This window comes from Equus caballus, chromosome 31 (genome assembly GCF_041296265.1).
Source record: "Equus caballus isolate H_3958 breed thoroughbred chromosome 31, TB-T2T, whole genome shotgun sequence".
NCBI lineage: Eukaryota > Metazoa > Chordata > Mammalia > Perissodactyla > Equidae > Equus > Equus caballus.
The window spans coordinates 21,743,760-21,756,651 of NC_091714.1; the positions used below are offsets into that span (position 1 = coordinate 21,743,760).

Genomic DNA, 12,892 nt, shown 5'->3' on the forward strand with positions numbered 1-12,892 from the left:
ACACGATGCCCAGAGATTTCAAAGTTTATTCTTCTGAAAGTAAAGGATACTACACGCTACTTCCTCTCTTCCTCAAAGTCAGAGCCAAAGCTCACATGAAACCAAGAGGAAATGCATGTTCCTCAATAGCAACGGTTCCAGGTATCAGGTGGCAGCAGCAGCTGCTGAACAGCCAGTGCCACCCCCACCATCCTCCCAAACTCTGGCACCGACACAAGTCTCAGAATCTTGAGGCCACTCCGACGTGAGTCTTTCGGCAGCAGAATGACAAAAGGACGCAACACTTCCACTCTCCAGGACGTTAAAATCATAGCTGTAAAAGAACAAGGTGGTTACTCTTCACATGAGTTACTACCCTGACCCCCTCCTCTCCGGAAAGAGGGGGCAGGAAAAGGAAATGAAAGCAAGTGACTCAAGGTTCTGGATTTCATATGCAAGAATAGCCAGCAACAGGTGCAGCGTTCGGCGAAATTAAGACTCTCGAGACGCCTCTCGCCTCCGCACACAGAGCCCGAGCACGGAAACCCAACATTAGCAATGATGTCAGAAGTGCAAATCATCATCCTTTTCTAGCCAGTAGCAATTTTGTAAAACAAAAAAATTACTAAAAGACCACAAACTATTTCTCTGCTGACACACGACTTCTTTCACATAGTCCTCTCCTAAAACAGTTTACTCTAAAATAATTTCAGTGTTGGTTATAATAAAACATTTTTTAATGCCTGGTGACTAGCATCGTGCCTGGTACATAGTGGATGGGCTACAAATAGTTACTGGAGGAATGAATGAAACAAACAAGCAGGTAAACAAAAAGTTGTCATCACAAGTAAAGATAACCAGACTCTTACCTTCAGAGTAGTAGACAGTGTTATTTTTTCCCATTTCTCCAAGAAGAGAACAAAAAGTTGGAATCAGAAGCCGGGAGCAAGAAATATCGCTACCGAATATATTAGGAGATGCCAACCATCCATCCCCAGACTGAAGCCCTGTCTGCCACCCTTGGGGATTAACAGATCTATGCAGGGAATTGTCATTCAGAGAAGACCAAATGGGAAAAAGTCAGAATCATTTGAGAAATCCACATTTAGACGTTCCTTTCTTTCAGTATGCCATTTCACATAACATTTTCCACCCGCCATTACTATAGAATTTACAAAAGAAACTTTGCTGTATAATCTTTTCAATGATAAGAATAATCTGCTAATAATATGTTATGGACAATGTCTTATGCTACATGTGACATGGATAAGAAAAATATGACCATGGATAAGATGGAGTAGAAATGAAGCCATTTTATTAGCTCTAAAAACTAACAGAAGGAGTGGAGGAAAACAGCAATGAAGCTGAGCCCACAGACGGAGAATGGCTGTTAGATGACTCCTGTATTAAATAAAAGAAGAATAACAGTGTGAGAACATCACTGTTGTAAGATAAAGGGCTTAAATAATGACAACAGTTAGAAAACTAAGGTTTCAGAGCAAAGATAATATATCATCAAAATTGTCAGGAGGTGTCAGAGAATGAAGCAGTACAAAGAAAATTTTAGTGTAATAAATAATTTTATAAAACTACTATTAAAAATGGCTCAAATTAATGACTCTTCAATTTTCTTTAAATTCATGAATTTCTTTTATTTACAACAAGTATTCTGAACAGAATTTCTCTCATCCCCATATATTCAATTTAAAGAATCCTTAGGTTTTTCAAGTCATTTCTTGCAGGATCCAAAATAAGTCCCATTTTTTTTTTTACCTCATGGTAACACCCAAAGGGCTGGAATCAAATTCCTGAGATCCTACGTGCCTAGTTAATAATGACCTCAAACTTCAAGGAGTAAACTGAATAGCAAGTCCATTAAGAATGTTTTGGGGGCCAGGCCCGGTGGTCTTGTGGTTAAGTTCAGCCCACTCTGCTACTCCACTAGTGTGCTGTGCTGGCAGCCCACATACTAAAAAATAGAGGAAGACTGGCACGGATGTTAGCTCAGGGCAAATCTTCCTCAGCAAAAAAAAAAAAAAGAATGTTTTTGTTTTTCAAGTGACAACTCTTCATTCATTCATCCATTCACAAGGATCTACCATCCCCACAGGCCAGGCACTATGCCACCACAGCAGTGAACAAGAAAATCTTAGTCCTTGCCCTTACAGAGATCACAGTTGGGGACCCACCCACAACAAAGTTAACAAAGCCACTGGCATTGTGTCAGCTATGCTGAAGCAACAGGACAGGTGGCGGGAGACAAGAGGACGACACCTACTTCCACTAGGCAGTCAGGACAGGCACCTTGGAAGACGTGCAATTTAATCCCACACCCGATTGCAGAAGGAGCAGAGAGGCTGGCCAGGGATTGGGGGCAGGTATTCCAGGCAGAGCAAACAGCCGGTAAAGAAGCCGTTCCCAGGGCTGCAAGTCACCCAGGGGAGGGGCGATGGAACGGGAATCTCCCACGTGATTCACCCCGCACGCCTTTGCCTTTACACACACTTTCCCCTCAGCCTGGAATCTCTCCCTTCCACCCTCTCTGCTGCAGCCTCACAAGTCCCTCCTCTGGAAAACACCGTCAATGAGGAGCCAAACTCCAGGAGTTAATCGTTCCTAACCTGTGGGCCCACAGCACATGGTATGTGCTGCTACAAATCATCCCTCCAACCACAGCACGCTGAATCCGTGTTTCAACCCCGTAAGCAGGAATCTCGCCTTATTTGTCTCTGTTTCCCAAAGTCTATCATGGAACTTGACACCAACAGATATGAAATAAATGACAAGGGAGTGAGCGGACAAAGCAAGGGAGGCATGCACACATGAAATGCAGGCAGGAGCACCGCCAACGCGAACTCCTCACTCCGGACTAGAGGATGGGGAGCCGCACCATGGTTACAGCTCACTAAGCCACTCACAGTTTGGGGGACAAAAAGATTCCTATCTCTATATGATTTTCATACAACCAACGCTTTGGGGCAAATCTTGCATCACACAGAAGTGACAGAATAATTTCCGGGAGTATCATTAGACATCCGCACAGATCCAGTCCCACTCGACAGGCACGCCCTCAGCGCCAGCCCTGTCCTGGGCTCAGGGCTGACAGCCGCCCCGTCCCAGATCAACACCACTAGTCAGCAGAGCAAATCATATTTCCAAAGTGTTGTTAATGACTGACACTGTAAGATTCTTTACATGTAACTCACTTCTTTCGCAATATTATTAAGAGAAAATGTCTTTTAAAAGATTCCAAGGTCACCCAGAGACAAAACCATTTAGGATCTGTTGCTCAGTAATTTGCACCCTGCTTCTTGGCTCGCTGAGCCATGCCTCGGTTTCCTTTCTACAACCAATGGACGAAAGTTTAAGTAACCACCGCCTTCCAGGCGAGTCTTCTTTACCTGCCTGCGCGTCTCCGCCGTCTCCACGTGTGGAACCCGATGCCACTTCCATTTCTCCTGGCTCAGCGCGTCCTCCGAGGGGAGCTAAGATTCACAAAGCAACCGTGCATGCTGCCTGAAGTCCCAGAGATACGTGCACCCCTCGGCTGGAGAGTGTGCTCTGATGAAGTCAAATTGAAAAACAGGGCCAAACAGCATGGGACGTGGAGAGAGGAGTCGCTCCCCAACCGCCCCGACCAGAATGGTGACATTCCTGCCTGTGTGCGCAGCCCAGGCCTGGTCTGCGCCATCTGAGCCGCTGCCAGGCGGCCGGGAGCCTGTCGCCTTACCATCCACACCACGGGTGACCACTTGCCTGTGTAGGAACAGCACGGCGAGGCATGCGTTCCTACAAACCCGGCTCAAACCGCTCAGAGTACAGACGCGCCAAACGAACAGAACTCAGTTCCTCCATTCTCCTCAGGTTTTCCTTCAACGTGTGCCGAACGAAAAAATGTTTAGGAATTAACCAAAAAATGTTCTCACGAGAGACCCTGTTCTTATAAATGTTACAATTTATCAACCTACATACCAATTTTTTAACCTATATAGCCACACTTATCCCGAAAGCTTTTAGGGATCTAGCTATTAATATGCTAAATAAACAGGTCATCAAGCTGAAAGGTTAACTACCCCGCTTTGGCAGGATTAAAAAATACTATTGAGTGAAATGCAAACTGCATCTTTCCGCCAGTCTCAACGCACAGCCCCTGGCTTGCTTGCCTCCCAATCGCTGTGTCATTCAGGTTTCCCACCGGCCAAGCTTGGCCCTCAGCCAACACCACAGTGCTGCACATATGGCTTCCTCAGGGAGGCCTGCCCTCACCACCAGCGCCCCTCCCAGGCCCGGGGAAGCCCCCTCGAGATCCACTATGACAGCCCTGTGGGACATTTATCCCCCAGGCAATTAAACAGCTACCTGTATATTCTGCAGTTCGATATCTGTTTCTCTTATTAGTTTACCCATTCCAGAGGCCGGACGCCATAACTGTTGTGTTCATCAATGTTGCTGACCATGCCCAGTACCGTGCCTGGCATATGGGGCAGCCAACAAAGAGTTAATTTCATTTCAAACTGTCATCTCCGTAAAAATACTCTCTGTGACACACTGCTGTCACTGCCAAAGCTCTGAGGAAATAAACTTTCATCCTAAACCATTATCTTCATGGGGGTTATTAGAATGCAAGCGGTGCATGAACTTGGACAGGAAAACAAATAGATATTTTCACTAATTTCCAACAGAAATTTGCATCTCCTTCCATTATGAAGGCGGATCACCAAACACACCGTTGGTAGTCCCTTTGGCTGTGTCTCCAACAAAAGTCACAGCCACTTTCACATCGCAGAGCAGCTGAGAAATCACCTGGCTCAGCATCACCTCAGAATAGCAGAGCAGTTACTGCACCCACTGCTGGATCTTGTCCCTGAATGCATTAATAAAAAACAAATATTACTCTAGCACAGGCTTTTTAAGTATTTTGTAACTGGATTTCCATGTAATTGGTTTTCCTTTGTAATGCCATGTATTTTATTTTATGCACTTAAAAAAATTTGTCTGGGTTCACCAAACTGCCAAAGGGGTCCACAGGTAAAAAAAAAGAGAGGGATTGATGAGGATAAAGAATGAAAACCCTAATCCACCTCTTTAACATGAGATATAAACATCTGATGTACCAAGAAACACTTATGGCAGGATTTCCTTCTTTTTCACAGTTGAATAATATTCCATCGTGTGTGTGTGTGTGTGCGTGTGTGTATCATATCTTCTTTATCTATTCATCTGTTGATGGGCACTTAGGCTGTTTCCATGTATTGGCTATTGTAAATAATGCTGCAATGAACATGGGGGTGCAGACATCTTTTCCAGATAGTGATTTCGTTTTCTTCAGATAAATACCCCAAAGTGGAACTGCTGGATCACATGGTAGTTCTATTTTTAATTTTTTCAGGAACCTCCATACTGTTTTTCACAGTGGCTGCACCAATCTACATTCCCACCAACAGTGCACAAGGGTTCCCTTTTCTCCACATCCTCACCAATACTTACTATTTCTTGTCTTTTTTGGTAACAGCCATTCTAACAGGTGTGAAGTTGTATCTCCACTGTGGTTTTGATTTGCATTTCCCTGATGATTAGCGATGTTGAGTGACTTTTCAACATATTCTTGATAATGATTAAACTTCTCCCACTTTTTTCCAGAAAGACTCATCTTTAAGCCACTGATCCCCTGGGGTTTGCAAAGTGAGGATACTATGCAGGGAATGTTACAAAACATATTACACTCCTATTTCTACCAGGTGTTTCCATAGTTACAACCTGCCAAGTGGAGATTCACCCCATCTTATTTCTGTAACAGCGCTGTGAATATATGCACATGCGCACCAGGAGGAGTAACAGAGTAATCACCAACACCTCACTGTGAGCAGCTTTAATCAGCCAACCGTTAATATGCACAAAACTCCAATAAAAAGGAGCTCTGACTCCAATTAAAAAGGAGAGGGGGAGGCCAGGCCTGGATGGAATTAGGCGACCAGTGAATGACTTCTAGGGGCCGGGTCAACGGAGAAAAATTCAGAGAAGAAACAAAATGAAATTTTGCAGAACCTCGATAGCAGCCAGTGGGCCCCAGTTGCCTTATCAGGGGTTGCTCCGGAAAACGAAATACCACAGCTTTTCTCTCATACAAATTAAGACAGGTTCTGGCCAGTTCAGTTCAGTTCAGCCCTAGTTACATTCAGGAACTTTCTCACTCTCTCCCACCAAAAGGAAAATAACAGAAAAGAAATGATCCTCACACCCTGCTCTGTTCTTCCTCCTGCCATTTCCCCTCTCCCTGACCCCTTCCCTGTTTATGGTAAAACTTAAGCCTCCAAGGCCAGGTTCTGCCTGTTTGGATCCACAGGCACATGTCACGTCTCTTTCAGAAAGTTAACAAGCTTCACGTGGTAAATATAAAAACTAGAATCCTTCAAGAAGTTCACACACCCCACACTCTCACCAGAATATTTCCTGGAACTCTGTAAAAGCATCTCTTTTCAGGCACAAATCCACCAGACCACCATCAGCAACCAAACAGATTTGAAGGAAAGTGAGCAAGAAGTTTCCTTGAGGTCCATGTAGCCCAGGCAGCAGAAAGAATACTGAGTTTGCGACCACTGTTTAATCTTGGGAAAGTCACTTCCTCCCTTCCTCAATCTTCAGGCAAAGGAAGTAAACTAGATGGTCCCTTGAAACATCCTCCAGCTCTAAAATTCTGTGAAGGTCCATGTCACCACAACAGCCATCCATCCACGGTCAAAAGTGAGAGGGAAGGACAGAAGGAGGCCCCTTACCTCTAAAAATGGTTTATAAATCAGGAAACGCTGGAAACAGACCATTCCAGCTTGAAAATCTGCTAGCTTTTAGTGTTCATTCAGAATTCTCAGTTCCTTAATTTGCATTCCATTACTAGTGAACTCAATACACCACGATGCGTGAAATGCCTAACAGAAAATATTCCCATAATCACCAGCAATATGGAAACAGTGTGGCTGTAATATGAGGAGAAACGTTTCAAAATAGTTCAGATATTTACAATTCACTTGCATGATAAATGATTTCTAAAGCCACGAAGCTTGGCAGGCCTGGCAGAAGGAAGAGAAACCCTTGGGCTAACTGTGCCTAACTGCATCAAAAAATGCATGCTGAGAAAAGACAGCTACTAAAAAATTTAGGGGACCATATTATTCACAGAGGTTTATGTGAGTTCCAAAAAAATGATATTGTGCAGCATTTTCTGTACTTATCAATAAAATTTTTCAACAAAATGATTTCCAAAGGAAATCGCCCATTACCTGTTTCTCAACTTTTATCAAAGTAACAAATGCACACAATTTTTAAAATTAAATAGGACTATAACAAAACCCTGCAGTCCCGCCTCAGTCTTGCTTTCAAGGGCTACCCTCTCCGTTCCTTCTCTTTGTTGTCACGGTGATCTATGCATTTCTGAATACTAGGCTGTTTCCTGATCGTAAGTCAAATAGTATTTACAGAATTTCGTTACAGTAATTAAGGATTTACCTCTCTTACATCCACTCTTCCAGTTTCTATCCAGTTTTTTGTTTCTGATAACATACTTTTAATTTCTAAGATCTCTTTCTTATTCTCTGAATCTGTTTTTTTTTAATAGCATCTGTCTTCATTTCAAAGCTACAATTATTTCCCCACCTCTCTGAGGATATTTATTATATTAGACACTATTTTTCTCTGTTTTCCCTAAGCTCCTTTTTCCTGCTGTTTGTTTGGGTACAGCATCACCGATGGAGGCTTTCCTCAAATATCGGACTCCTGGCAGCCCCTCCATTTCAAAATGAGGCAGTCAAAGGGTCAAGTTCTATGAGCTTGATGTCAGCAGCCCAGTGGTGGGCTCAAAGTAGGTAATTAAATTCCATCCTGGAACTATAATATACTCCCAGTAAAAGCATCCTCTGATTTGGGGCTGGTACAGCTTCAGGAATTCTGAGGTTTCACCATCCTGGTGTCTCTCCATCTTCCTGATGTCAAACCAGAGCCTCGCCATCCTCGCTGAGCCAGGGATGGGAAGGCAGAGCTCAGCACGTCCAGAGAATAGACAAAGCTCCGTTCTCCCATGCAGTGGGGAAGATGGACGATCTGGGAGTCGAAGTGCGCTGTTTATAGATCTCAAGCAAACTCAAGTTTTTAGCCCCAAACTTCTCCCACTTTCCCCTGACCCAACTTCAGACAGTACTGGTGACTCTAAGGCAGGAGATTTGCAAAGTCTGGGAGGTGCACCCGGCAGCCTCCGGCTACCACCCCCGCCCAGGTCCCTCTGTGGTTACCACTCCGCCAGCACCTTCCAGCACGTGACGCCTTACGCAGCCACGGCCACCTGTCTCCACTTGCCTTTGGGCATGGAAGTTTATGCCTTTTTTGTTCTTTTGCTGCAATTATAGTGTCATTATGGCAGCAAGCAACGATAAACACATACCCAGTCTTCTGCTTTTAACTACAAGTCCTGCTCTCTTCAATTTCTCCTTAGGAAGACTCCTGAAATCGTCTCATTGCCAGAGGGGCGCGCTGGTTTACCAGCGGGAGCGCAGGAGGACGTGGTTCTCACAGCCTCGAACTCCAAAAGACTTTCTACAGTAATATCCATAACATCAAACGTAACTGTCAGTTAATGATTCTTTGCATGATTACGTCCAATTTGGAATCTGAATTCGATATTTAAAATACGACACAGCGATTTCATAGGTAGCGAAATTTCATAGTTACAGCAAATTACATTTCTTTCCTTTATCTTCAAATGTGAATTTTACTTTACACTTAGTAATTCAATCCAGCCAAATTACAGGTGCTATTTGGGGACCTCAAGGCAGATTCACTTTTTACGTACTTTAAATTGGATTAAAACTTTATTAAAAATTCAAATAATTTTTATCTCAAAGGGTATGCTAAAATAAAGAAACTCAAAGTTCATCTATATTTACTAAAGAAAAAACCTATCACTGTATCAAGTATATTCATAATGAGAGAAAAACACCCAACAGTAATGTTTCTAAAACCCCAAAGCTCAGGGCCCCCTGACGGATAGACGAGGCCGCCTACAAGTTTTAAAAACTCAGAAAGCAGTTCCCATGTTGGCTGAAAGGGAACATGTGCGTTTTAACAGCAACATGCTGAAATACAGAAATAATTTCTCAAGACGTTCCCATGGGCCAGAAAGAACGCTGCAGCTGAACGCCAAGTTTCTCCCACAAAACCCAGTGCGACTGACGGTGGCTACTGAAGGCGGCTAGGAACTTCTCAGGCTAAGAAAGGGAAGGCTTTCCAGCAAATTCATAAAATTGCAAACTTTTGCCCAAATTCCTTGGTTTAGAAGTTCACATACAGCCAGTGTGATGTAGTCATGAAAGCTCATGAAAAATATTTTGGCCACGTTGTGATATGTCTTTAATGTATTACAAAAAGATAAGCGATGGAGAGAAAGAAGGTAAGAAATGTAATAACATGTTCTTTCCTTTATTTTCTTTACAGCTGAGATAGCTGAAGTAAAAAATAAAGGTAATTAGTATTAAATGACTTCAAAGCGAAATAAATATTAACGTTGTGCTCCCTGGATTCTGATCCAGGAATATGTAATACCCCAGACATTCAAACAATGTCTCAAATACCTATTTCCTTGCTCTTTTCCGTCGCTTCCTTAATTTGAGTGGATTATTCTGCTCTCGTTCAAATTATAATAATTCTGTCAATTATAATAATCAATTAGTCTGGATAAGAGGAATGGAGATGAAGGATGTTAAAATACTTACAATCATATTTATAGTATTTATTACCAAGTGGGCATGACAATTTAATTGCCTATGAAGGAAGTATAATCGATCCAACTGCCACCCTTAATACAAACGTCTTTGTTCCTGAAATGTGGGAATTAGACCTTGAATTCCTAGGCAAGCCAAAATAGCGCCACTCTCTACATCTGAACAGCATTTATCTTCTGAAAAGACCAAAATCAAACCCTCCCTACACATTTTCCCATCCGAAGTCTAAGGTGTTCTATTCGTGAATCCTGCATACACATATCCAGTGCCTACGTGTCAAGCGCTGTTCAGGACAGTGACGTAAAATGGTCCATGAGATCCTTCCGCTTCTTCTCCAACACTCTGCCCGCTAAGATATCAGTCTCATTCAGTGACCCTGCGTGGAAAACACGTCTGAGTCAGTTTCTCTAGTTTCCCATATCTACCAAGGAAAGCGAGACGCCCCAGGTGATGAGTCACACGGTGAGTGTGGGGCTGTAAATAAATTCTTGGCCCACAAAGTCACCTGCAGGGCCGCGGTGGAAGGCCACTCGCAGACTTCTGGGGATGAGCTGAGACAGGTTCCCAGATGAGAGATGGTAAATCCAGTGGACACCCTCGATGGGGACTCACTAATGAGGACACACTGCCGGGAGTCACAGAGACCGTGTGTCACACACGCATCCAGACAACTAAGTCTGTGCTCAACCAACAGAATCAGTCAAATCCCGAACAAAGGTTCATACACGCTAAGTAACAGAAACCAGGTTCCATTTTTAAAACTGTGTAGTTTGTCCGATTTTCTGGTAATAAGATAACTTTGGACTGACTTACTATAATTATTATTTGCTTAGAGTTAAAGACTAAGTGCTGAGAAGTATACACGGTAGCGATTAAGAGTGTGACGCAGCTACCTGGGGTTAGCTCTGCCACTCACTACCTGTGCAACGCTGGGTAAGTTACTTAACTACTCTGTGCCTTGGTTTCCTGACTATAAAATAGGGATGAGAATAGAAGCGCCTCTTTCATAGGGTTGTTGTGAGAATTAAATTAATCTGTGTGTGTGTGTGTCTATATGTATATATACATATACATGTGTACAAACAAATATACATATATGGGTGGGTGTGTGGGTGTAAATAAGTAATATTAAAACAGTGAAATACTATTAGTAGCTGGCATAGGAAGAATGCAATAACCCTTAAGCTGCTCTTCTTGTTACTGCAATGCTTATATACCAAATTGTTCCACATGGTGTTTCAAGTTAAAGTTAAGCAGACGCTAAACCTGTGCAGATGTACTTAATATGAGGAGGTAGAGATGATTTAAAACTATCAGCTGAGTCCAAACATCTGTGCCGTGCAGCTGTCGGTGGAGTCAGCCTATGTGAGTGCTTTCAGCCAGCGCCTCCCCCACTCCATCCCCATAAGCAGGAAAGGCAGCAAGAGACTCTGGTCAATGCAGCACAAGTGGACTCTCAGGTGCCCGGATTCTAAAAGCTGACTCGGGCAATGTTCCCAATATGAAATGAGGCTGGCGCGAGTCCATCATCAACCTGAACTTAATATTTCACACCATGAGGGAAAGGAAGGGGTGGAAAACAGAGTGGCACTAATTTGTTCTGATTAATGTTTGTACTCTGTGATCCTACTCGTGAGAAACTGTCCTTTGCTCCAGAATGCCCCTCTCGCCTTGGTCTAGACACTTCCTCACTCTCCTGCTGCTTCCTTACTCTCTATGCTGTGAAATTCAACCAATTCAATCACTTTAGTGGCTGGAAACATGGGTCGGAGTCCACTCAGCCAGACCTGGTAACTTGGGGCCAGAGAGGTACCCGCTGTCTCCCTCAACAGCCTGCAGAAAGTCAAGAGCAAATGATGCAAAGAGAGGAAGGGACAGCAGGAATGAAGACAGGAAGTGACAATAATAATGACAACAGAACCAAGGCCTCTGACAATAGCAGCCACTCAACACATTTAATCTTCACAGCAACTCTATAGATCCAGCCAAGGGCAGCAGAATCATTATTTTTCTTCTACTTAGTCCCCAGAATTTACTTTTTTTAAAGTTTACCTTAAGGAACTTAGGACCAAAAACTGAAGACAGATACATACAATACCTCAAATAAATTTTATGATCTACAAAATTCTACAGGAAAACCTACCGGGCTCCCTATGTTACAGAGATGATGAGGAGAAGACAGGAAGAGGAGTGATGTTAGTGAACCAAGTTACTCTTGAGAAACCATAATCTAAACCTCCAGTACCAAGTAAAAGTCTCATAAAACAAATAATTAAATCATTTTATCGATAAATCCTGAAGGACCAAGGTCTCTGGCAAAAGGCAGCACACAAGCACGGACACTCTGGCATATGCAAAATCAGCGCTTCCAAGGAAAATGCCAGACTCGCAACTTAACAGCCTGATCCACAGACACACTACCTTCGGCCATGACATTAAAAGGGTAAAATGCATGTGGTCTAATTTAGAAAAATACAAAAGAGTAATGAGAAAAAAGCCTAATTTAGTATTTTTAATTACTTTAATTCAAACAATTTTAAAGTTTGTATTTCTTGTATTTTTTCAATAGACATTATAAAGGAATTAAATTAAGCAATACCTTATTCCCTGCTATCTTCTAAATAAACCTAAGAGTAAGAAAAAAAGAATATGCTGAAGGAAGATTTTTCCTTAAAGGACTGGGAGTGACAGAGAAGTCCAGAGCATGGCATCATTTCCACAGTTACTGTGCAGCCTCATAACAGCTGCCAAGGATTTTCAGTTATCTATTACAGAGTATTAAAAAATCCTAAAAGCAGAGTACCTAAGCCAAAAATGAAACTCAGAAAAGAGATAATAGGTCAAAAATAGTAAAAACATAAGGACTTGAGGTTTGTCAAAAAGGCAATCGCATCTGGAAGCTATTTCCAGGAAGAAAAGGAGGAAAGACCAAAACCCAGAAAGACAGCTTATGTTAACAATTAGTGACTGTGAGAGTGGATATACACACACGACCGGGGGAAAGTACCAGGACATATGATCAACCATCAAAGGGTTTCGTCACAGGAAAGTCCAAGGACCACTTTTTAAAAAATTAATTAATGAAAAGAAAGGTAAGAGTAGGTATCATCCTCATATAATAACAATTTGCTAACTTAGTGAGATACCAG

General features: G+C 42.7%; 1 protein-coding gene and 1 long non-coding RNA gene across 18 annotated transcripts in view; both read right to left on the minus strand.

The window, feature by feature from the left end:
• The window catches only part of UTRN (utrophin), a 478,290-nt gene that overhangs the window by 430,531 nt on the left and 34,867 nt on the right, over nt 1-12,892 (minus strand). For 3 of the 17 annotated variants that reach the window (XM_070256231.1, XM_070256230.1, XM_070256229.1), the window contains exon 1: nt 3,381-3,716. The exons of 13 other annotated variants lie outside the window; for them this stretch is intronic. In XM_070256231.1, coding sequence (XP_070112332.1) covers nt 3,381-3,432 — 52 coding nt within the window. In that variant the 5' untranslated portion in view covers nt 3,433-3,716. Of the gene's footprint in view, nt 1-3,380; nt 3,720-12,892 lie in introns of those variants that run through there. One more of the 17 variants, XM_070256228.1, reaches the window with a different exon arrangement.
• LOC111771412 (uncharacterized) lies at nt 9-2,609 on the minus strand. Its single transcript, XR_002805235.2, has 2 exons — nt 2,258-2,609; nt 9-313 (listed from the first exon to the last, which is right to left on the minus strand). It is a non-coding gene; the product is annotated as an uncharacterized lncRNA (long non-coding RNA).